The sequence below is a fragment of the Mycteria americana genome, chromosome 4 (assembly GCF_035582795.1).
Source record: "Mycteria americana isolate JAX WOST 10 ecotype Jacksonville Zoo and Gardens chromosome 4, USCA_MyAme_1.0, whole genome shotgun sequence".
Taxonomy (NCBI): Eukaryota; Metazoa; Chordata; class Aves; order Ciconiiformes; family Ciconiidae; genus Mycteria; species Mycteria americana.
The window spans coordinates 19,880,764-19,906,918 of record NC_134368.1 but is presented as its reverse complement, the minus strand read 5'-3'; the positions used below and the strand labels follow the sequence as shown (position 1 = coordinate 19,906,918).

Here is a 26,155-nt window from a genome sequence, read left to right as displayed (position 1 = left end):
ACTTTGAACATGATTTTCACAGAGAAGCAATTTTTATGTAACATGTTGTACAACATGATGTGCAATTCATAATTTCTTATGTACAGAATATTGCCAATGGAATGTATGCCTATGCTTCAGAGGTCCCACAATTATTGTGGGCATGGTCAGACCCCATTTTTCCTGTTTTTTCAATAAATGAAGTTATGCCAGTACAAGTGTATTGTGCTTTCTCTTTCCCAAGGGAAATGTGATAAAACTAGCAAATTTACCTAATCTTTGAGATTAAGACAAAATAAATCTAAAACTACACCAGAAACTTTTCTGTTCATTAATTAGTTAATAGATGCTTTTTGAAAACTCTAAGCAACATATATAGTGTTTTTTCATCATTTTCAGCTAGACTGTTTGACTACTGTGATACCCAGTAAAAGGAAAATTCTATTGATTTACTTTTTCCAAAGATCTGTATCTGCAGAATATTGTCTCACTATGTTCTCTGCATCTTTAGTGTGCAAGAGATTTATTAAAAATGCTGGCATGAAACAGATCATGTAGGACTTTTCAATGTGAGTTTTACTCATGGCTGTTGTAGCTATAACCCATTGTGTTTGAAAAATTGTATACAAACTTGGTAGAACAAAACCTGTAGTAATTTACCAGGATTAGATATTTAGTCCTAAGGATATCCTTACTACCTCATTGCCAACATTTCCACTAATTTCACTGTAACATTTTGGATGTGTCCATTTGCATGTGGGAAAACAAGGTGCGCTCTTTTTCTGACAGTCTACTAAGTTAGATCGGTGGGAGAAAGATAATTTTCACAATAATTCAAACTGTTTTCATATTGTGATCAAACTAGATCTCAGAAAGTTACCTTTTTCTGTATAGCTTCATGTCCTGGTTTCGACTGGGATAGAGTTAATTTTCTTTCTAGTAGCTGCTATAGCACTGTGTTTTGGATTTAGTATGAGAATAATGTTGGTAACACACCGATGTTTTAGTTGTTGCTAAGCAGTGCTTACACTGGTCAAGGACTTTTCAGCTTCCCATGCTCTGCCAGGTGCACAAGAAGCTGGGAGGGGGGACAGCCAAACTGGTCAAAGGGCTATTCCATACCATATGACGTCATGCTCAGTATAGAAACTGGGAGGAGTTGGCTGGGGGGCAGCGATCGCTGCTCGGGGACAGGCTGGGCATCACTCAGCAGGTGGTGAGCAGTTGCATCACTTGGGTTTTTTTGTTGTTTTTTTCCCTGGGTTTTGTTCCTCTCTCTCTCTCTCTCTCTCATTATTTTCCTTTCCATTACAATTAATCTTTATTATTATTATTATTATTATTATTATTATTATTATTATTATTTTTCAATTATTAAACTGTTCTTATCTCAGCCCACAAGTTTTCTTATTTGTGCTTTTCTGATTCTCTCCCCCATCTCCGTGGGAGGTGAGTGAGTGGCTGCATGGTGTTTAGTTGCCAACTGGGGTTAAACCATGACACTTCAACACACAGATCAGCAAACTAAGGCCAAAAGTGAAATGCCTTGCTCAAAGATAACCAGAAATCCTGGAGCACAAATGTGGAAAAGAAACGGACTCTTCGAGCACATTTTAATCATTCCCCTCATTAAGCAACCAAAGCCTGCCTTGTCTTCTTTCCTAAGGGCACGCATTTTTAACACCTAAAAATTAAGTAGTGAATTGTAGTGAATGGGGCTACATCTGGCTGGCAACTGGTCACCAGCAGTGTGCCTCAGGGTTCAATTCTAGGGCCAGTTCTGTTCCATACAGCTATCAATCATCCCAATGCAGGAGTTGAATGCACCATTAGCAAGTTTGCTGATGATACTAAACTGGGAGGTGCTGTTGACTCTCTTGAGGCACAAGATGCCTTGCAGAGGGATCTAGATAGATAGGAGCATTGGGCAATCATCAATGGCATGAAATTTAACAAGTCCAAGTGCCGGATTCTGCATGTGGGACAGAGTAACACCGGGCACAAGCACACATTGGGAGAGGAGTGGCTGGAGAGCAGCCCTGCAGAAAGGGATCTGGGGGTGCTGGTGGACAGCAGGCTCCACACGAGTCAGCAGCGTGCCCTGGCAGCCAAGAGGGCAAACCGCGTCCTGGGGTGCGTCAAACACAGCATAACCAGCCGGTCAAAAGAAGTGGTTGTCCCGCTGTCTTTAGCCTTGGTGTGGCCTCACCTTGAGTGCTGTGTGCCGTTCTGGGGCCCACAGTTTAAGAAGGAGGTTCAGGTACTTGAATGCGTCCAGAGGAGGGCAACAGAGCTGGGGAAAGGGCTGGAAGGAATGTCCTGTGAGGAGCGGCTGAGGACTCTGGGTTTGTGTAGTTTGGAGAAAAAGAGTCTGAGGGGCGACCTCATTGCTCTCTACAGCTTCCTGAGGAGGGGAAGTGGAGAGGGAGGTGCTGATCTCTTCTCCCTGGTATCCAGTAACAGGACACATGGGAATGGTTCAAAGCTGTGTCAGGGGAGGTTCAGACTTGACACTAGGAAGCATTTCTTTACCGAGAAGGTGATCAAACACTGGAGTAGGCTTCCTAGAGAGGTGGTTGATGCGCCAAGCCTGTCAGCGTTTAAGAAGCATTTCGACAATGCCCCTAATAATGTGCTTTAACTTCTGCTCAGCCCTGAAGTGGTCAGGCAGTTGGACGAGATGACTGTTTGTAGGTCCCTTCCAACTGAAAAATTCTATTCTATTCTAGTCTATGTATTTTTCATAAGGGAAAAACTGCCAAAAAATTATCAAATTCTGTACTATGTTTTGGAATTTGTAATGTCAGCATAAAGTTTGATTAAGTCCACATTGCTAATATGCTCTTGAAATCAGTCTTCTCTGTCACTGGGTGTACTTCAGTGATTTCTTTATTTCCCTGTTTTCATGAAATGATTATTGAAGAGAAAAGTGAATTAGGTATAGCCAAGCACTGTTTCTTTGTCTGAAGTTTTACAGTGATATACTTATCAACAGCCATATCCTCTATGAAGACAAAGGTACTCATGGGACTTTATGGATTATATTACAGTTGGTCAAAGCAGCTACCCGCATTTTAAGTCATGGAAGCAATCCTTTAACTTTTGCCTGTGTCTGGATAGCTCTTACACATGCATGGCTTCTTCCTGCCAAAAAGTTCTCATAATTGGCTCTTTCCAATAATTTTGCTAATATATTGGAGATAATTGGATCCTGACTGCCTTTTTTTATCACAGTAAATCTCAGAAGTGGAGTTATGAGGATTACTTTGTTTTTTTAGTACCTGGCTTGTCATTGAGGTTCACTGATGAGACAGTCTAGGGTTTTGACATGGTTTTGTGAGTCTCCTGGTAAGTCATAAAGATCAAGAGAGATTTGTTGTCATCATTAACACCTTGTCATGCTAAAGGTTAGATGTTTCTTTCACATCAGTTATAATACCCTATTGCCAGGAGGCAACCACTAAAGCTGTCTCCTTTCTTTTCGCACAATATCAAGTCAGTTGCAACAGCAACTAGCACATTATTTGCAATTTTCTAAAATCATTTCCACTCTTGTTTTAGCCTGATACGCTATGCTCTTCCTTTAAGACAAATTAGTTTATATAGTTTATATAGGTAATAAAACTCAAATGTACTAATCCATTCAGATTTATCTGCAAATTTCAGCTTTCAACAACATTTTTCAACTTTCAACAGGCCAAAACATTTTTTACTTCATTTTTTTTTTTTTAAACTTATCAAAGTTGGAGTAAACCATATAATCTTTTTGGACACTGCTTTTTCCTCCATGGAAATTTTGGACGGTTCCCACCACACCAACCTGTGTGACACAGCACTGTTTGCAAGCTACAGCGCTCTGCCTGCAGCCCTCTCCAATGGCAAGTTTTCTTTTCCAACCATCTGTCAGCAAAATGCTGGCATGAAATTAAATGTGTCTCATCTAAGATAACATTGAGAGAGTGCTACTGGATTGCAAGAGAATCTTGACAGCGTTTCAGAAATGTTTTCTTTGGAAAAAAGTTCTTTTTTTTGTTTAAATAAGAATTACTCTTTCAAATGACTACACACTGATCATAACTCCTATGCAATATTAACAAAAGATGCACTATCAGAAAACATTGTAATTGAATTGATTACTGAACCAGTCATAGCCCAAACAGAGATACGTGCACACGTTTTTCTCTTGTTCCAGTCGGGAAAAAGATAGTTTCCACTTCTTTACAAAGCTGACAGTCCTCTATACCGATTCTGTCTGTGTTTTGTAAATCTTGTATTTCTTGCTACTGAGGTATCACCACATCTGTTATAGATGTTCTCTGGTCAGTCAGATAATTTCTGTTTATAGATGTTTTTACAATGCATATAAATTATGCAATACACCAGGAGGAAACTATTCTTATCTAACATGAAAACCTGAATTAAGATGCATACCACAGCATGCACAGCAAAACTGCAGGGTGAAGATAAAGTTTAGTTAGGAAATAGGACTAATAAATAACGTGGTTGATTAATAGTAGTACAATTTGTATTCTTTAAATAGAATATTAACAAGTGTTCCACACTTTAACAGCTAAAACATCATTCAAAAGACAGCTGATGCACTTTTGCATTGTCATTTAAATCATTAATACCATGTTGGAAGGTATTAATTTAGATGGTACTATGATTATCACTTATTTCACGTTTGTCGATATCTGGAGATAAATGGATAAAATGGATGACACATTTGTAGTATTTAAATGAATTAAACACCAAACTTCTATTAATAATCAAAAGCTAATTCACACAGCCTATGTAAGCATGCAATAAAAGAATACTTTTTGTTTGTTTTTAAGGTATGTGTTGATGGTAAAGAAGATTACAATCTTTAACTGCAGCAGGTGAAAACATGGATTTAGTTGAAACAATAGTGAAGTTATCATTGATGTTTCCGTGGCCAGGAATTCATCCACTTTTAAGATTTTCTTTGAGATATTCAGAAAAATGAAATAAGGAAACAAATGCTTTCAGTTGGATTGCTCACACTTTTTACACTTTAAGTTAAGATAACTTTTTGTCTTTTCTATCTTGTCTCATTTAATGAAATTTTTATCATCCTAAACATATCTTAGTGCCCTCTTCAGTTTTGAGGAAATTGAGCAGATGAGTCATGAGGCTCTAAATGAGGTGATGAGAACACTGGAACTGCCTTTGAGCAAAAAGCCATGTGTGAAAACTTTGATTGTTCTAAAGAACAGCGTGTCAAACATGCCATACCTGCTTTCAAAACAGCTCCACTAACAGTGATCCTGCTTCTCTGCCTCTATTACTCAGCATGAAACTTAGCACAACAAGGATGATCCACACAGGCAGGATGTGTCTGAGATGGGAATAGAAAAGATTTATGAATGTGTACGTCAGCTTACTGTGAGATACCAATCAACTTTCATGTAGCAAAGGATTTTAATGATAAAATGCAGCTAAACAGCTGCAAAAAGTTTTCAGATATAATTTATTAATCCCTGTGATTTTTCTCTTGATATTACCTGTTCTCAGGGAAGGTATACCTATTGGTATTACCTATTCTCAGGGATGTTTCAATAGGTATACCTATTGGTATTACCTGTTCTCAGGGATGTTTCATTCATTGGTAATTGTTTTTGCTATAGAAGATGCCATAGGAATGTATAGAACTAATATATTATATATTTATTCATCTTTCTTAAACTGCTTTTTCTACTGCATAAGACAGTGAAAGAAAGCTATTTAAAAGTGTATTATTATTTATGAAAATCATCAATATAATGCAGCAGCAGGAAAGCCTGCAATTGTGTATGTAAGGAGATGCTTCTGCTAAAACAGCTGAGGTTACTGCACTCTAATCTATGTGAATTAATAAAGTTTGAATGTGCACTGTAATTATAATAGTAGTAAGAACCTAAAGAAATGGAAAAGAATATTTGAAACTTTGCATAGTTCCAAGTTAGTTCAGTATTTGTACAGTGGGTGGTCAGGGCAGGATTTTTCTCCACAACACTGTGATCAAGTTTCTGTTCTGCATTTGTTCAATTAAATGCCTCATGAAATTTAAGGCAGTTTGGCAATATGCTTGCTGGCATGCATGGAAGGCATGGAAAACAGCCCCCAAACCATTACAGCAAGTAATCTTCCCCACTATACTGATCATGCTGGATTCTGTGCTTAAATAACTGTACTAGAGAAAAGAAATAATAGCATAATAAAACATGCCAGGATGCACGCTAAATGTGCTTGGAGGTTGAATCTTAATGACTCAAAATTCCAGCTGATTAGACAATTGTCTCTTGAATGTGCTTTTGTGTATATCAGCAGCTGTGCCCAGACCTCTGCAAGAATGCTGTTGGTTGGAAGTCAGGGGCCTTTCGTTAGTATAAAGTTGAATCCAACTTTACTTGAATCAGAGTAAAAGACAGAGACTATATCAATATTAACAAGTAGTGCGATCAGAAATAGCTTGGTAAATTTAAGCATTTTTTTTCCTGCTGGGAGGGCCAGTAAGAAATCTGTGTCCCACCAAAAAGGCAACTGATGGGAGGGTGAAAGTGCCCATGTCCAGACCCCCCTCATTTCCCACTGCTCCTATTGAGGGAGAAAAGCAACTGGCATTCCCAGTGGAACAGTGAATGACCTGGGAGAAGTGAAAGATCTCAAGGAGGAGAAGAGCAATCTTATCTTCCACGTGGCTGGGCATTTGGGGTGGCAGCAGGTGAGGGGTGGTTGTGGGCAGGGGGGAGAAGGGGGAACTGAGGTCTATGAGGACAGATAGATGTCAAGGAAAAGATGAAATCTCTGTCTGGGATTCCCCTTTGGGCAAGAGAGCATACAGAGATAACTATTTCATTCTGCCTGTGCTCTCCACCTTCCCCTCTGTTTATTTCTGAAATACAGTAGACCTATCAGTATGCAAGTAGAAGGGAGTTTTCTCAGCTCTCTAATAGGCACAAAGACGTATCTGAATAAATGCCTGATTTAGGACTTCTGAGAAGTAGTCCATCCATGTGGGATTCAAAACACTAATCTCCCTTATAAGGGTGACTGACCTGTAACAGAAGAGAAGAGGTAGTGGTATTTTTTTTATTTTTTTTTTTAACAGCAGCCTAGAAGTAAAAGTCAGGCTTGTGGGATCAAAAAGAATAAGCAAGTGCAGCCTGATTCTGTAGCCTGCGAAAAAAGGCTACTTACCAGCAGTGTGAAGTCTTAACATTTCTGCTGCTCTTTAGTGCTTGCTACACATTTTCCATTTAAGATTACTCAAATGAACTGGATAAGGATAATCTGAAACATAGGCAAGAGAAATCAAAATTTGAGCAAGTGTAGGAAGCCTGCATTCGGCTTGTCATAACTATGATAAATATAACGTAACAAAGTCATAGTTTGATTACAGTTTCATGTTATTAAGTTGTAAAATAATAATTGTGTTATTCAATATTTTAAACAATTAGGGGGTTAAGAAATATTAAATATATTGATTCATTATACTTTTCATTAATTGTATAGAACAAATTAATTTTATCCTCAACAGCTATATAGAGTAAAACAAATTCGTGTTCTATTGTGAATGAATACTATAAGAAAAGAAAAATCTCTTTATTGTACAGATTTTTCTCCACTTGCTTTAATCGCTAATTTGACAATCTATTTAATATGATTAAACATATGGAACAAAATATTTTAAATTAAAAACAGCATACCTTTCACCCTTTTGTTTAATTTCTGTCTGCAGCAATAGGTTGAGCTAATAAGATGACAAAAATATCAGCAGAGATGAAAAAAAGCTCAACAAGCAAAATTTGAAGTAAAAATGGTGTTGGATGTTGGTGATGGAACTGTAAGCATTAGCAGGTAGTGATGGGGATGACAAAATAGCAATAACTCACATTTGATGGCTATCATAAAAGGATCTGAAATAATTTTTCAGATATTAACAAAGCAAGCCTTACAATTGAATGTGCTCCTGAGAGAAAGAAGATAACTAAAAAAACACCCAAAACCCTGAAACAACCACCACCATGATGGTATTTTGGCAAAGTTGGGTTTTAGTTTTCTGAAGGTAGCACAAGAGCCTCTTGCTGTCAATGCTGGACCAAGCAGCATTTGAACAAGAACTTACCGTAGACTTCTATTGTATGTGAAATCTCTGTATGTAGAAAATATTACTTCAAGTGCATAGACATTTGCATATTTACGTCATCCCCAGTGTACTGCTGTTTGAGTATGGCCAAGTCAAATAGACTACAAAGGACAGAAAGATGTACCGTTTGAAACTAGTTTTACAACAACATTTATCTTTCCATACTTTACATCCTTTATCTTGGAATGCTCATAGCAGCATAAAATTCATAAAATAAAGGAATTATCCTGTGTACAAGGAGGCTGTGTCATTTTTATTTTGTACCACATTCACAGCCTTTACAACCTGTCAATGTAGGAGTGTTCTTCAACTATTCTTTTTTTCAATATTGATGTGAAATTATTATTGTCAATATATCTAAATAGAATAGTATTTGTAAATAACAGAATTCCTATCAGGGTGTGCAGCTTCTTACTTTTCATTAGCAGTATCTCCTAATGGATGTAGCTCAGCTCAGGTTCTGCTTCTGTCTGTCTGTCATGTTACTTATGCAAATGGATATGGCTTTTCTTCCACTTTTTTTTTCTCTTTAAAACTTTCAATACAATTCTTAAAACATGCAGAAAATATCTATCAAGTTAGTGTCACAGCTGGTGAGGTTTGTAGTTTATTTTCTTTCTGAATCATGTAAACCTGCTCTTGAACTTCAGAGGAATTAAACTGTTTTCCAAAACATTTAGCAATGCCCTTTAATTCTGCTTCCTTCTGTAACATCAGTGCCACACATTGCTTATGCAAGCAGTGAATACAGCAATGTAATTTCTTCTGGTAACTTTATGTATATGTTCAAGTTTCTCTGTCTTTGGTACTTCTTGAGGACATGCTTCTTCAGCGCTATCCTGGCTAAAGATGATGTCCTGAAGCAGAGTTAGTCTCATTATTTCAGAAAATTATGAATATTAAATACTCTAATCTAAAACCAATATGTGATTCTTTAGGTTCTTGTAGTGTTAAAATACTCAGTAATTCCATTTATTAAGTATAATAGTAAATCAGTGGGGACAAGGAATATGTAGATAATACATACTAATCAGTGTTGGTATAACTTGCCTTTGCAGTTCTACTATTAAGACACATCAATATCACACAATGGCCTGTCAGAAGTACTGAAGTCCATGGTCATTTGGTCACATAATATCTAAAAAAATTAAAATCCTAAAATAAGCTAAACACCTAAAGACATATTTCCTAGCATGAGAAGTAGAGGAACTTCTGTCACACAGCAAGTTTTTGGTTTGGTTTGGTTTGGTTTTTTTTACCTTTTGAAGTAACTGAGAATTTGCTTATTTTAGCTGATACAGTTTAGCACTTTGAATTGAGGAAATCACTGGAAAGGGCTAGGCATCAGTATGCTCTACCTACCTGATTTACTGTCACTGCATTCTAATAAGTTATATTTCAGCATTTACTTCAAGGCAGAGATAGCATAAGCTCGTTTCAGTGCATGAGACTGAGTCATGGTACCTGTTAGTGTTCTTGATCTAGAATAACAGTCTAATTTGTGCTACTTTTTAAAATCTTAGCAAAGACATTAAAAACTTATGGATAGATGCCACTTTTAGCATCAATAGAAATCTGTTACTTTTGTATTTTAAATCTACAAAGATTCAAAAATTATAAGTAGAAAGTGCAATGTATCACCAAAAGAGATTTTTTTTTTAATATATATATTTCTTCATATGTTTTCTTAATATATTTTGGGTTATATTTGATATTCACTTGGAAAACAGGAAAAAAAACCCTTTTAGAGAACAGGTTGACTAGATTATGAGAAAGTACCTATTTCAAAATACTCGACAGGGCTATAGCACTACTGGACTTGATCATTTTTATGTATAGTAACTGGAATGTGAACCTGGATTTCAGTTATTCCAATATGAATTACTTTGACCCCAGACATCATTTTGTGTCGTTCTTTACATTCAGGAGTGCTACAAAGATTTTGTCTCTGTGAATTTTCTATCCATTGACACTGTCTTCCTCAGCTGTGCATTGCTCTTGGCTCGTTCATATAACATTGTTTATTGCTTTTATTGAGTGGGTATACTTCAATAGTTATACTGAATGAGAAATAATTGACTTTTATATTCTATTTATGCTTTTTAAACAAAAGTTGCAATGCCCAAATCATGCCAGAAGACAGATAATCACTCCTACTGCTGCTGTATTTTCCCTTTTCCTTCCTATGAGCTCATTTTTTTCTGTTCTCTTTTATTTTTTTGTATTTTCTGACTACCTGTCTTCAGTCATCTGTTATTGACTGCCTGGTTCACTCTCCCCATATGTTAGCAATACAATTGTAAACCTGAAGCTAGTATTTCCTAATTTGATTTAATGCTTGAAACAGCATAGCCTTAAAGGATCAATTGGATGTAACCTCATTATGATATTCTGTATGCAAGAATAAAAGAGAAAAAAATAGCTGTTCTTATCAGTTATCTTAGCAATTATTAGTAGAAATACCATTCTCAGCACTAGTATTCAGCACAACAGCTTGCTACATACAAAAGTAGCTTTCCTTATTAGCAAGTGGCAATACTGGTCAAAACTAATTTGCAGTTCCAGTACTTATCTAGCAGAATATACGAAATGGAAATGGTATAATATTATGACACAACTGCACTGCATCTACCTTAGTAGAGATTAACATGTACAGAATAAGATGTAAAACCAAACTTTAGTTTTACTTACTTCGCTTTATTAATTTGAAATAAACTAGAGTAGGATAAAGCTTCTCAGAAAGGTGTTCCAGCTTCCAAGTGAAGAGGAAACCTTACTTTCTTCTATTTCATATAGGAATGTTTCCATTTGAAAGAAGATTTTCAGGCTCTGTACTGCTGTCTCCTCTTACAGAGCTATGGACACAAACCAAAGCAGTGACAGATAAAATATGGCTGAGAAACTAACGAGTTTTTGTCTGTCTTTTTAGGCAGATTGATTCTTCTTTGTTGCAAAGACACCTTAAGAAAAAAACAGACTTAATGTTAGAGGAGGGTCAATACTTGTCCTTACTGGCAAATGGTACATTCTGAAGTCAGAGTTTATTCAAAAGAAAAATGGTAGCACATTACTGGGGGAGGGATTTGAGGGATGGAGATAATTCTCCTTATAAAGGTGGATCCTGAATTTCACCAAGGGCTTCTTTGCCCCTGCATCTGCACTGCTAGTAAACATTGTTGACTGTATAAATGGTCACATATATACACCTGAAGTTTAATTAGACTGATTAGGCATTAGATTTGGGGGCTTGGTTGGGCCAGTTGTCTGGAGCAGTAACTTAGTAACTCTGGTAACTTAGAAGCAAGGACTTTCTATTTTAATTTTGGTTTTTTTACTCTAAGATTTTAATCAACTGTTCATCACTGCAGCTACTAACAAATGAGCAGTAACTATTGAAAGGGAGGGATATACTTCAGTGATACCTAGTAATTCCAGAAGGGTGAGCACGACCAACCTTTTTAAAAATAAAGGTAGGATCACCAAATATGATAAAGTTGCATAGTCTTCCTTGGTTTGAGCTAATCCTCCAGAGATTTTTACAGCTAAACTACTTGAATCTGGTTTTCTGCCTCACTTCTGTTGTTTTTCTTTTTCTTTCCTTCAGTCCAGTTTTGTAAAGTGTAACCAGTTTGTCTTTGCTAAGCAGCAGAAGTGAATGACAGAATTAAAGAAAGCACAAGCAGAACTGTTGGTCTGTCAGCAGTAGTATCTGGTGAGTCTGATGTGTTCACAAATGTACAGAATTGGAAACTGAAGTGTTTTGATCTGTTAGCAGAAAAAGGCTTTAATTGGGGCATCATGATTTGCTAACAGATAAAAATACAGAGGTGGTGGAAGGAAGAAGCAGCTCATCAGCAAGCACAATGAAGATATCTCTTCCATTAAATTTAGAAGCAGATTGGTACTTGCTATTCATTATAAATTGGTTTGCAACTTGGGGGGAAAAATAAAGAGAGTTAACAGATGTAGATAGTCACTCTTTATATTATAGAGTGCTGGAGGCACAGCTAGAATGATTACAGCTGTGTGAGAAAGGCTTCTGTTAGTTCTCAAGGAAAATGAAAACAACAGATAAAAGATGGCAGACAGATGAAAGTGGCATAATATTTTATGGACCTAAGTTCCTGAGATATTTCAGTGCAATAACAATATAAATCTTCTTTCGTATTTATTTTGCAATTGGCTAGGAATCCACAAATGAAAAATGTATTAACTTCTGTCTGTTACAGTGTGTACAAACCGATTGCCTGTGATACACAACAAGTATTTTGTGTTCATCTTATTAACCAACAACTATGCTGCTATGGCTTAGATCTCTCTTCTCAAACATTCATGGCATATTTACTTGTATATTAAAGGTTATTGTGAAATAGAAAATCTTTTCCTTGACTCTCCTATTAAATTTATCAGTAATCCATGTGCAAACTTTGTTGATGTAGAAGATGTATTTGTTTTTACTTACGGGTATGACTGCAGTGTAGCCTTGGAAGGGAGCAAGAGCAACAGCCTCCATGTAAATGCAGCTCTCAAGAGAAACAGTGTGGTTTCTTCCAGCTCTTTCTTGAACAGCTTCATGGCTGGTCACAGCTCCTCAAGCAGTTCTCACTCCCCAGGGAGCTGGCCTTGAGCACAGGCAGCTAAACTCCTGTGTTGGGGTAGGCACTCTGACATGTGCCTCCTTGAATGAGAAATACCACATTAAGGACCTGATGTTTGCTTCCCCAAATCTTTAAGTGTCCACCTCGAGACATGTTTTTTCTAGGTTTCCTAACTGGTTTGTCTCCTGTTTGTCTGTTTGCTATGTTATTGTGATCCAATAAGTTTATTTTACAAGTTTTTAAAAAGTACGTTAGCATAGGTGGATGCATTTTTTTATACATGCTCTTCCTGCGTCTCTAAAAGTAGGCTTTAGATGCCAGATATATATTTACCTACAGTCAGTCTACATCTTTAATATGTACTTCCACTAGTGAAATAAGGTATTGGTTATAAATATCCTAGAGGGGTTTGGTTGAAGTACAGGAGCAGAGAAAGAAATGTAAAGGGTCTACACAGGTTATCTACTAGGATATCCTGTAAAGGATCTACACAGCTCATCCCCGTCTAAAGGGAGTAAAAATTTACGATTCATTAACAGTTTGGGTTTTTTCTGTCTTGAGTCTAGCAGACTTAGCAACCTGTTAACATATGTTTCTTTGTGTGTTTTCCTTAAGCAAAACCAAAATCTACAAATCTTTCCCTCATTCATCATCCTAAAGATGATGTTTTCAAACTTTAAACTTCTAAATTCTAATACTAGATTACAGTGTTATGATTTAAGGGTATTAGTAATTTTGCCCAAGGGCAAAAGGCTGGTTTTAACAAAGTCTTAAAAATACAAAAATCATTCTATCTTCTAACAGAAATCACCAATTTTACCAGTGAACTATATAGGATAGGGATTGATATACGTTGATATATGTTGGTATATGCAGTGTCTGAGTTTTCTGAAGTATATTTCATCCTATATTTACGTATGGGAGCAGTGTCTGTTTAAAGATTGACTTTTCTACATGTTAAAATTCAAACACTTGCACAGAAATGTTATTTGAATTGTACAGGGTGAGAAAGGATAAACAACAAAAAAACTCTGAATTTGAACCAAGAAATTCCTAAGACGAAGTCTCCTTTAAAAAAAAAACCACACATAAACTTGAAAAGCTTTTCTTAGTATTAATCATGCTCTTACTTCTATTTTTGTGTCTTTTTGTACATCAGGTCATGATTCTGGCTGAAAAATTATTTTCAACATTTATTTTACTGCTGGGCAGTTGGTAGCTCAGGACACAAAATGAAAATAAGGATAAGGTGAAAGCTAAACTCTCACTCAAAGTATGAGTCACTTTTGAACTAAAAAGAGTACACTGTACCAAATCACTAGGGTCACTGGCCACCAATTGCTTCATAGAGCAATGTGCAGCTATGCCTGGGACCATGTGTCCAGCTTCAATCTCTTTATTCTTTGCAAAACAGCTCTTGATGCTTTTCAAAATGCTGCAGATACCCCTAAAACATTAGGCAATTATCCCCTGTAGTGAGTAGTGATACCTGTTTTTTTTTCTTTTGCTTCAGGAAAGCTGTGTGGCACAGATCATTGAAGCAAGACGGTGGATAGGGCTGCAGCTGGGGTCTGGCATCCAGATCTGGTACTCAGAGGGTGTCCACAACCCTTTTCCTCTTCCCACAAGCGGGCTAAAATTGCCCCTCCTGTCAAATATGGTCTGAGAACTTCTACTCATCCTTACTGCTTGTCAGCACAGGGCATACTCTGCTAAATACTGATTTAACCACCAGAAAGCTTGGAAATGCAAAAGTGAGCTGAACACCAGTCCTCCATGCCTAGAGTATATTTATTTTGTTTTCACTGGAGGTTGACGGTTCCAGAGAGGCTGAGGCTGTTGGGACTATTCCTTAACTTTTGTGTCTTGCTTTTTTGAAACTTGCCTTTTGCTGATATGTGTTCCTGAAGAGTATAAAACCACCTTAGTTTTGTGTCAGCCTATCCTTTTATTCCTAACCTCCTTCAGAAACACCCTGTGTAAGTAGTACCTTGGAAAAAAGACAGTATCTTGACTCATTTACTTTTTAAGAAATTAAATTTTAAAGAAAAATCTTGATAGATAAATATTTTTTAAGCTTAGTGATCCATAGAGAATGTCTTTCTAGGTAATCTAGTATGTACCGGGGTTTGGGATGGGGAGAAATTATTGTATTTGTTCAAACCGTTTAACTATTTTTGCATTTTTTCTCCATCTATGCTAAAAAGCTTTATGGTTCTTAACTCATTAATACTACTGAGAAGCTCCTTTGGGGATCAGAAATTCCGTCGCTCTGCTAAATGGGAACCTAAATGGGAATTCAACAAATGGGAATTCAACAAATAAGGCAGCAAGTATTGCTTAACCTTTACTGCAGTTGCATTACCTTTCCCCCAAACAATTAAAAGTGAAAGAAAACAACCTTCTGGCAGTGAAGGAGAGAGACAGACACTGCTTTCTGTTAGCTTGCGACTCAGAGCAGATATCATATGTATCTCTTTTGGTATGCTAGACAGTGTAATTCATTAGGAAGGAAAACTGTACTACACTTGATTTCACCAAAAGAATTTACCATCTGGCTGAGCACCATATGATATACTTAACTTCTTCCTACAGCCAGGATCCAAATCAGAAAATTTAAGGAATACCTTTCAGAGGTACTAGTTCTAGAAACATGTCCTATACACTTATTTTAAGATGTGTAAATCAGGATTAATCTTAAAACACATCAAAAATACAAAGCTGGACTAAACTGTGTTTTTCTGCTACTGCACGCGAGCATACAGGCTGTATATCTCATTGAATCCTACACAGTAAGGAACACTGTTGCTGCTTGACTACTGCTTTTCTTTGCATGCATTGTATGACAGCAAGTTTTGACTTTGTCTTGCAATATCTTAGTGCTGGCTATGTCAGTTAAAGCCCGCCTAGGATTTGTTTCCTTGCTTGCCTGCTCTTTCACCATTAGAGTCTGGCTTTTGTCCTTCTGAGGCTGCACGGGATTGCTAGTCTTCGACTACAACCATGAGATCAGTGCTCAGAAGTGAAATGAGCTCTGTCTGCAAAGTATCTTGAGGACAAAGGCTCCACTTTTATTTTTTGTTTTTGTCAAATTATTTTTTGTCTCACTTAACAATCTGTGAAAGCTCACACAGTATCAGACAAGCACCAAAGCAAGTGCAGAAGGGACAACATGCTAGGGACAGAGCAACAAACTGCCAGACCTGTTCAGGCAGCCTTGGAACAGCCTAATTATTCTCCAGTGTACCACAGAGTTGTTTCAGTGAAAGACAGTGTGTGTTACTGTCACTATTAGCAAAGAAAGATCTCTAAGAATAAGTTTGAAAATAAACATTACCAAAACAAGCATCAGTTGCAGTGAGGGAATGGGCTGAAGTCTTGGCACACTCTTGGGGTACCTCAACTGAAATACAAGTTCCTGAAAACTAAGGGCATACATGGGCATCTAATGTTGGGGGGAAAGGGGTGCTGAAATGTATTTGCTTTTGAGTAATAAACAAGACAAAATGTTATTAAATATTTAATATTATTTTTATGAGAGGAGAATGTTAATGAAAAGCTAAGGCTACTGCCAATGAATGCTGGCAGTCTCATCATAAAATCTTGCTCACAACTAATTGAACTCTACCTAAAAACCAGTTACTAAATTTTTTCCATATAACTGTTTTGCCTAATTAGAGTGAGTTCAGAAAAGAGCAGCATGATTGGAAAGCTAGGGAAATTGCTTCTGAGAAGATTAGAGAAATTAAAATTCATAGCCTGGTGCACAAATGATTATTGGGGGGAAATAATTCCTGATATTAATGGCAGCAAAAATATTCTTGGCCTTAAAAATGGCTGAAAATGGCTTTAAAATGGCTTAAAAATCCAGCCAGCTCCAAATCATGTTGTTTTAACAGGAGGAAGACATGCAAGTGTCTCACTTATGGAATTTGGGTGTGGCCATGTGCATGTCAAGAAGCTTGTGAAAATGAACTTCTCATGACTCACAAACCTGCTGTGCATAATGGAATATCTGCTTATCTAAGCTGTAAGCATGGATACTATAGAGGCTGTGCTAAACCCTGCAAAGCTACTAAAGAAGAAAAGATTTGATCCCTGCAGTAGCATAGCACAATCAAAAGTGGTGTCTAAAGTTTTGTTGGAGGTTCAGGATGGTGTGCTTCTGTATTTTGTTGCTTCCCTCATTTCAGCATCTACAAGAACCTTATGATGCTGCAGTTAGTTGGACATTATAATGCTTCCTCAGGGAAGAGCTGTAACCTTCCTTTTACTTACTTAAGTGATAACAAGGCTTTGTAAGTTCATCGCTCCCTTCAGGGTTTGGTTTTATACTGCTGCTGCTTCCCAGAGTGCTAGAACAGCAAAACTGCTGCAGCAGATAATTTTTCATTGCGTTGCATGGATCCTCAAATATCACTGTAGGTTCCTACATTGGGATAAGGCTGTAAGCCAAGAAAAAACTGCATTAGGAGCTGAGAAACATCAAGTTATGCTATTTCTTCCAACCCTTTCCCCATAATTTTTTTCCTCTCTCTCTTTGTGAAAGAATGGGAGTCTAGCTCACAAAACCTTTAAATTTTCTGAACTATTAGTACTCTGCCTAACTTATACTTTTGATGGGGGAATGAGAAGGCTTTGGAAGCCTCTGAGATTCCCAATAGAGTGAAAGCTCTGACTGGAGCGGGGGGGACACGACACAAACAAACCAACCCAACCAAACAAAAAACCACACACACACACACAAAAAAAAAGAAAAACAGAAGAAAAAAAAAGCTCCTTTTCCTTTCAGTGTGGGGATTATATGCGTTTATATCCCTGTATCATTCTTCATTTCCCTTTGTTGCTACTTCTACCATTTCTCAGTGGTAAACCCATTAACTCTGGGTGAATTTCAGGCCCCATACTGTAAAAAAAAAATCTCCAGTGTCCAGAAGCAAGAAGAGATCTGTCCCTAAAAGTTTTATTTTCAAAAGTACTTGGAATTAGATTTAACCCTAAAATTACTGCCCATAAAAATTAATCAAATTGTATAATATGAAAAACTAGAGCACCTGAAAAAAGTTCTGCTCAGGAAAAGACATTATAAAATGTTATTGGAAGGGACATAAATCCCAGAATGGTTGTGGTGGGAGGGACCTCTGGATGTCATCTGGTCCCACACCCCTGCTCAAGCTGGGCCACCTAGAGCCAGTTGCCCAGCACTGTGTCCAGATGGCTTTTGAATATCTCTAAGGAGGCAGACTCCACAGCCATTCTGGGCAACCTGTGCCAGTGTTCAGTCACCCTCACAGTAAAAAAGTGTCTCCTGATGTTCAGAGGCAACCTCCTGTGTTTCAGTTTGTGTCCATTGCCTCTGGTCCTGTCCACTGGGCACCACTGAAAAGAGCCTGGCTCCATCTTCTTTGCACCCCTTTTTCCGGTATTGATATACATTGATGAGATCCCCTCTGAGCCTTCTCTTCTCCAGGCTGAACAGTCCTGGTGCTCTCAGCCTTTTCTCATAGGAGCGATGCTCCAATCCCTTAGACATCTTTGTGGCCCTTTGCTGGACTCTGTCCAGTATGTCCATTGTCTCCCTTGTACTGGGAACTGGGCACAGTAATCCACGTGTGGCCTCATCTAATGAGGCAATTTTTTGTCAGTGATAAACCAAAAAATAAACTATGACATGCTTCAGAAGCTGTTAATAAATCAAATGATAATATATAAGCAAATGCTATGGACTCATTCTGAATATCGCATAATTCTGAATAGTAACCACATGTTGCTGATCTGTAGTCAAATCTGTGCATGTCATATATAGTCCAAGTCTTATTACACATACATAAGGGACAAGGTTGTGATTAGAGGGGTTTTTTAGTTATGTTTTTTGAATGTGCAGCAGCCATGTAATATGGGTTAATTTATTGTAGCTCATCTTTATAGGACAGATACACTCATCTTTTAATAAGTACATCAAATGTAGAAATATGTCAGCCACTTCAAACTGCATTTATAATACTTTCCTGTTGCTATGGAAAAATACAGTGCTTCACCTTTCTAAAAGCCAAGAAGAGAAATAGTACATTTATTGTACATGGGTTATTTTCTATCAGAGAAAGACAGGTGCTTCACAAGAGAAGAGCTGCACAGTAGCGATGTCCTCATGATCATGTTTAATAATACATTTTTTTCTTTAGTTTAGTTGCTAACCATTTGTTCAACCATCGGGAGCCAGACACACCAGTTTTGAAATAGAGGTGTTGCACAGGGTAGGTTGAGGATTTTAAATTGATAGATGGTTGGTTTGGAAGTTGGGATGGTGGATATTCCTGTTGGTTACTAGAATGTTAACTTTTATTACTAGCATACGTAATTCTCGTACAAATGAGAATTGTTTTCTCATTCATCACAGCAAAAAAAACCTGTCCCTTTCTTTAGGAACTCATCCGAGGTCATCTACCTGCACAATCCATAAAAAATATAGCTTTCTAGATGTATGGGCAAGCATAAGTAGATATATTCATGAACTGGCTAAGTGAAAATGACTGAATAGGGACCTGTGAATGCTGCTACTCTGTCCCATCATTTCTATGGGGACATGATTTCATCAGTATGATTTCATATAAAAAGAAAAACAGGTCTGTAGGCTGAAGACATAGTCACATAATTTAGAGATAATTTAGTTTGTCAAACAAGCCAGTGGGCTTTGCAGTAAAACAAACCAGAATTTGATTACTTACTATTACTAAATGTAATTTAACCTTGTTTAGGAAAGAGATAGCCTCTCTGTAATGCTTTGCTAAAGCTTAATAAATTAAAATGCTACTGTTACTCCCATGGCCGTGCCATTTAATTTACAATCCACTTGCACACTAGCTATTTTAAGCATAATTGTATAACATGCTATATCAATTAATTTTATAGAAAAATGAAACTACCTGTAGCTGTTATGTCATTGGGGGAATTGGTAATGGTTGTCTGGTGGGATTCTTTTCAACTCTTGTTTTCAGATCAGTAATGGCAGCAGTCCTTTGATTTAGATCAAAGCAAGAACAAAAGCTTCTTAGGAGCAAGTGAGAGTCAGAAGGTGAAAATGAAGAGGAGAAAAAGTAATAAAAGCCCATCCTATAGCCTAGAACCAGACTACTAAAATGAGGAAATCAACTTTATACAGCTATAGCTGCAATATTATTTTAGTGTAATTTACTTCTGAGGATGAGACCAAACCTTCAGAAGCTTGGATATAATATTTTTTTCCCTTGATTACAAACCAGTGAATCTTATCTTGCCTGTACAGGTGTTGAATTTTTTCTTTCTCAGCCTATATTCACTTACAGTCATTAAATATCTAGGGCACTTAGTGTAAATATTAAAGATGATATATGAAGCCTGACAAATTTAATATCGGGTAATTACACTCTACCTAGCTCTTCTAACTAGTGAAAGTTTCCCTGCAATTTCAGTTGGATAAGTAATCTGCTAGTGCAATATTGTGCTCTTCAGTAGCTGCAGCACTGACAAGACAAAGTGATTCCATACATTAGTCTCATTTCTCTAAGCATTTTATGAAAATTACACGATGTTCTGTGATTAGCTGTAGCAGCCTACGCAAGAGGTGCTGCATTCAAAAAATATTAATTCTTTTACCCTGAGAATAACTCTCAAAAGGATATGCGTAAATTAATTGCTTCTCCTGGTTCTCTAAATGCTTTCTAGTAGGCATGGTTTTCTTCTGCAGATCTAAGATAGAAACTTTTCTGTGTAGAAAACTGTAGGTTATTGCCTGTGAACAGATTTCTTACTGGCTAACTAATAGGAAGATTAAGTTCATTATCCACCAGATAACTTTCCTAATAAGCTCAAATCTGGCATGAACAAGAAGCTGAAGCTTAGAAGTTCATCTGACCTGTACATAGGTGCCCTTTCCGTGTTTATTTGACAATTTCTTTCTCTTCTGGCTGATTGACATTTCTCTCTGGAAAAAGAGAGTACAGAAAGAAGGGCAGCTAATTAACACTTCCAAATTTTGTTTCTATTTCTAACTCATCAGCAGTTTCCCTTTTCAGCTACATTGGGGGAAAATATCAAATAGAGTCTAATGAACTATTACTGCTAGCCAATTAAGACTTCCCCCCCTATAAATTAGTTACAACACTGGGCAGATTTCATCACTTAGGAAAGCAGTATAATTCAAGTCAATTAATGAATAATAATACATCGTTGCCTTGAAAACTGTTCAATTTTGGTCAGCCCCATTCTACATTAGACAGCAGCAAATCCAGAATGTCTGCACAGAAGAGAAATGAAAATCATTATAAGTATGAAGAGATTTCTCTTTGAGAAAAGCCTGAGAAGAGTGATGCTGTTTACAAGCAGATGTTAAATACAAAATATAGTGGAAAGACATAAAACACTTCAATATATTTGGGATCAGGTAGGCATTCATATTTCTCTACAGTCATGTACAAAAGTCAGAAGAAATTGAAAAGAGGAAGAGTTTATAAATTACAGTGACAACTTCTTGTAAACATTAAAATAAAAATAATAAGTACAATAAAAATTCTTTATGAAAACTAAAGTAATTAAAAGAAAAATACATACTTCATTTTACTGTGCTAATTACAGTGAGACGTTATAGTTAAAAACTAAGAGTTTACTGGAATTAAACTAGTTTACCAATATATATAAAAGAAGTATGATAATATCAGATAATTTTGAAAGAACTGTGTAATCATATAAAATTATAGGGAAATTTTATAACCTACTACACTAATCACAGAATTAGTATTTAGCTATTTTTAGGATTTCAAAATGGTTTATTCCTTAATTGTTCAATTCATAGCATCCTACGTGTTACTCTCAAGCATTTGCTATTTCTTGTGATGTGTTAAATTAGTGGAATATTGTTTGTTTTGAAATGGCAGATCTTCTCTGTTTTTAGTCAACTTTGAAATTATTAAAATTCAATTTCCCATATCTAAGCTTTATAAATAATATTTCTGAGTATTTTTTTCTTCTTCCAAGAAGCAGTGGAAAATTGTAGGTGTTCTACAAGCATACAGCAATCGGATCTAAAATTTACTTATTATGTAATACATTGTCATATTTAAGGTGTCTTTTTTATATTAATAGCATTCCATACATAAATCATTCTATTTACAATGGTTAGAGTAGCCAGTAATTACTTGGGATTGTTTGTGGAAAAATGTAAGGACTCCAGAATGGGATTGTTTTTGTAGACCCCACTAATTTTGGGAGATCTACTCTGTCCAGTTCAGAACTCACTTAGGATCTGTGCTTCCAGAGATAAGATATATCTCCTACAGCACTTCAACACAGGTTTCTCATCTATTTACTTAGGAGAGAAAAACTTGTACTTCTTTTTATGCTTGCACAGCTAATCACCAGGGGGAAGAAATTGGCAGGAGCAGATCCACAGCCATGAACTCCTTCACTCTATCCTTTGAGGAATGCCATGCTTTGCCATACATATGCACCCACCTCAGCCTTACGCTGCAGCATACACTCCCCTTACTTTGTGGAGGGGAAAATCAGCCTAAAGCTGTATTTTTTGTGTGCATGTTTGTGTGTGCATGTGTGCATAATGCAGGAGTGCTCTGTATTAGAGTTTAGCACTAACGTGGTTATGCTTTCCCATAATTAATGGTTCAGTAAACCCACAGGGTTGATAGCGCCTGAGTTTCCAGCAAACGATAAAGGCTGTGCTTTAAATCTTTGTGGAGAGGAATTTACAGCAGTGGAAGATGCGCTGTTTAGATGGGAGAGCTTCCTAACAATGCTAACACTTTTTTTTTCCCCCATGCAACCCATTGCAGAATCAAAAGAAAGTTTATGCAAACTTAAATATATTACTAAATCACCACCAGAATGCATCATAATGTCGGAAATGAAAGCAGGAATTAGGGAAAGACAATGAGCCAGAGCAGTGCTTGGATATTACAAGCTGTTGGCCCCTGGTTTCAGTGCTTCATGTAAAAGATGGTGTTTTCTTTTGTATCCTGTGGGTGGCATTGATGAAAAATTCCTTTTCTTTAAACAGCTTTTAAAATTTGCTTGTAGTGTCAATACAGGCACTCCATAAGGATGTATCACAAATATTTATTTTAAAATAATTGAACAAAATATGAAGTGAGAGAGAGAAATTACACTTGCGTATTAATTTAGGAAGGGATCAGAATACAAAGAGGTGCCCCATATATAACTTAATTTTATTATCTCCTTTTTCAAGATAGATTTCATTTTCAAATGCTTTGAGGCATGGAATTTTTTTGATTGAATCACTTCCAGAAGAATTCACCTTTGTAAGTAACACTGTTGTTTCAATCTGTTGCATGGTGTATTAAAAGAAACTTTTCATACATCACTTCTTTTTCCTTTCCACATAGTTTCTTATCCTTACTGATTTACTTTTCAGAGCTAAGACTTGGAGATTCATAAAGTCTGTATGTGGTTCCCCTAGCTTAGAGAACTGTCATGAGAAACAACAGGAAAAGTCTACTTCTTTTTTTAAGGAGGTAATCTTTGAAGTCAGTGATCAGTTACATTAATTCAACTGCATGTTTTCAAGTTAATTTTTTTTCTTTAAAAATTCTTCTGTAACTCATCTGCTGCACAGATGGGCCCTAAAACTCATCAAATACATAATCTCTGGCCCTTTCATTTTTTAGAGGGGATCCAGGTCTCTCTTGTGTGAAAGTAGAAAACAAAACACTGGTTATGGCTGACACCACTTCTCACTGGGTGGCTTTCTACATGTGGGTTGGCACATCCAGTGGTGGAGTAGAAGTGCCTCTGATCCCAAGAGTGGACAACTCAAGAACACCAGGTACCCTGGACCTACTGCATGAAAGGATAATGTAGACTGACAGATTTCTCCATTTTAAGTGTCCCTGATACTGTTTATTAACAATAAATAAGGCCTCTTCCACTGTTATGATTGTTTGCATTATATTAGGATTATTGTTTCTGTAATGCCTGTAAAACAATATGGGTCAAAGTTCTCATCCTGGGATCACATTAAGCCTTGAAATATCATGAACATTTGGCCATGCTTCAGCATTTGAGAAAAAGAAGAAAAATTTGAGAAAAAGATAAAAATAAATAGGAATAAACTCAAGGAGAAAATAGAAGTCAGAGATGAGAATGAGTTAAAATGAACATGTCAGAGCCTTAAAAGGAGAAGATGATATGGAAGAACTAGAAATTGAAAAGAGGAAAAAAATGTTAATTTTCTTTTAAAAGTAATATAACTTAACATGAAAATATATTGAATAATTATTTTACAATGTAAGGCAAAAGTAATGACATATTTGGAAGGTGCAAATGTGGGATAGTGTATTCGGTTTGATTTATTTTTATCGTGCGCTCTTCTTAGACACCGTTTTAGCTCTACAGGTTAATAGGGAAAGGAAGTGACATTCAGGTTGAGAGCATATATAAATAATACAGAACTCACAACATTCTAATGTTAAATACCCAGAAGAGCAAAATCAAAGAATATTGTTGCTTATATATTGCCTAGATATAACCTAAAATTAACTGAAGTACACACATGATTTTTCGAATGAACAAAAATATTCAGATTCTAGAGTCCTGCCTATATGGAAAAATCTGTGACTCTGATTAGTTCTTGTAATTCAATACAGACAGCCTTCAAAGAAAAACAAAAAAAGTTGGTAGTAAATTGGAGATTACATTTTTCTTTCTCTAGCTGGTAGTCCATAAACAAGAGATTGTTAACATTACAATTTGTTATCATGCTGATTTAAAATTATAATGGCTTTCTGAACAAAAATAAAAGTTTCTGAGCTTCTCGAAAGTTAGTAAAAGTTATTTCTAATGGAAAGAGTTAAGGAACCTAAGATGAGTGGTTGATGCCGGACATCATTTATGAGACTGCTTTTAGTGTTAGATCATATGTGTTTCTTTAGTAATAAGGGTGTCTAAAATTACTTTTTCTGAGACTTCCCTTCACTTTATTCTAGTGCCTTGTACACCAGTGGACAGGATGTAGTTAAATTATTAGGATAAGCACAAGAATAAGCATTTAGGCCTAACCTTATAATATTTATGCATGTGCTGCATAAATATTCTTCAGAGCCTATTCTTCACACTGGGTATCCTCTTGGTAATCACATTAATAAACACAGGACAATTAGTTTTGTACAGACTATCCAATAAATCAGCTAGGATCATAAGCCTCTTTTCTTTTTCCCCTGATGCGTAGCCTGGGCAAGATCTTCCCAGGAGCTGTGGAAAATCCCTAATTCCCATTCATATATATCAGAGTTTGGGGTTCAGCACTTCTAGGTTCACATCCTTAGACAGAAAAGCACTGTTTTGTTTCTCAATCAGTAAAGAATACAGTCTTCCTGGCTACAGAATGGGGATTTGGGCAGTGCGTGTCTCCTTGACAGCACTGTATTTTGCTAGCTGGAGGTACCAATCGTGCTGATGTGTATTTCTTTAATTTCACTTCTCATTTCCCCTGAAGATTCTAATTAGATTCTGGTGATGCTTAAGAAGAGGAAGGGACAGTGTTTCTCTGAACGTTATTCTTGCTAATGCAGAGGGCAGTAGTTTTCTGACCTGCGGCATTTAGCACACGTGAAAACAGATGTCTGTCTGTAGCAAACTGTCATTTGTCAAACTTAACAAAAATTGTGCTAAGAGAAGCTGGGGAAGGGCTGCGAAGCTGGGGGAGAGTCTCAAAGCCTGGGTCTGGAAGCGCTGGAGTGCAGAGTGCTGACAGCAGCGTGCTCCCTAGTGCAAGTTTCCAGGGAGCGTTTCTCCTTGGCACTGACACAGCCAGGTCTCCAGCTCCGACACAGATGTTCCTCCAGCAGCTCTGAAGTAACGCTGCTTGACGGATACAATGTCATACCCAGGGGTTTGTGGTCCACCTCAGCATTCTAAGAGGACTCGCTACTGATGAAATCAAATGCTTAGAGAAGTATGAGATGTGGGGCTTTATCTAATATTTTGCCTCAGCTAGAGTGGCTGGTGAATTGCCACAGCGCAGTACAGTGCTGCTTTACACCACTGCAACTTTCTTCAAAGCAAACTCTTGGTAAAATCCTCTAATTTCCCTCTGATTGCAAACTGGTGTGAAGACTGGAATGATTTGCCTGTTGGAAGAATGTTGACTCTCGAGTGGGAGTCGGAGGGACTGCAAACAGTGGGTATTGTTGTGATTATATTTGCATCTCTGAAGCTGCTTCATTTGCTGGGACTGATTGATTTTTCAGAAGGTAAAGTGGTCACTCGCAGTTTGTGCTGTTTGTAGGTGTGGTGTCTGATTTGCTAAAGTAGACTTAGAGAGCATCACGTATAAAAGCTGTGACATGAAAAGGCTTGAAAAGTGAAAATAACATTCAGAGTAAAAATCCTGGTTTGCTTCTGCTGGTTTTACTTTGTTATTGTA

The 26,155-nt window shown here is 37.0% G+C and overlaps 1 protein-coding gene across 4 annotated transcripts in view; it reads left to right on the top strand.

Annotated features, from left to right (window-relative positions):
* Positions 1–26,155, top strand: part of KCNIP4 (potassium voltage-gated channel interacting protein 4) — a 360,997-nt gene that overhangs the window by 210,527 nt on the left and 124,315 nt on the right. For 2 of the 4 annotated variants that reach the window (XM_075499182.1, XM_075499181.1), the window contains exon 1: positions 25,871–25,982. The exons of the other annotated variants lie outside the window; for them this stretch is intronic. In XM_075499182.1, the coding sequence (XP_075355297.1) occupies positions 25,871–25,982 (112 nt within the window). Of the gene's footprint in view, positions 1–25,870; positions 25,983–26,155 lie in introns of those variants that run through there. 4 annotated transcript variants of the gene reach the window in all.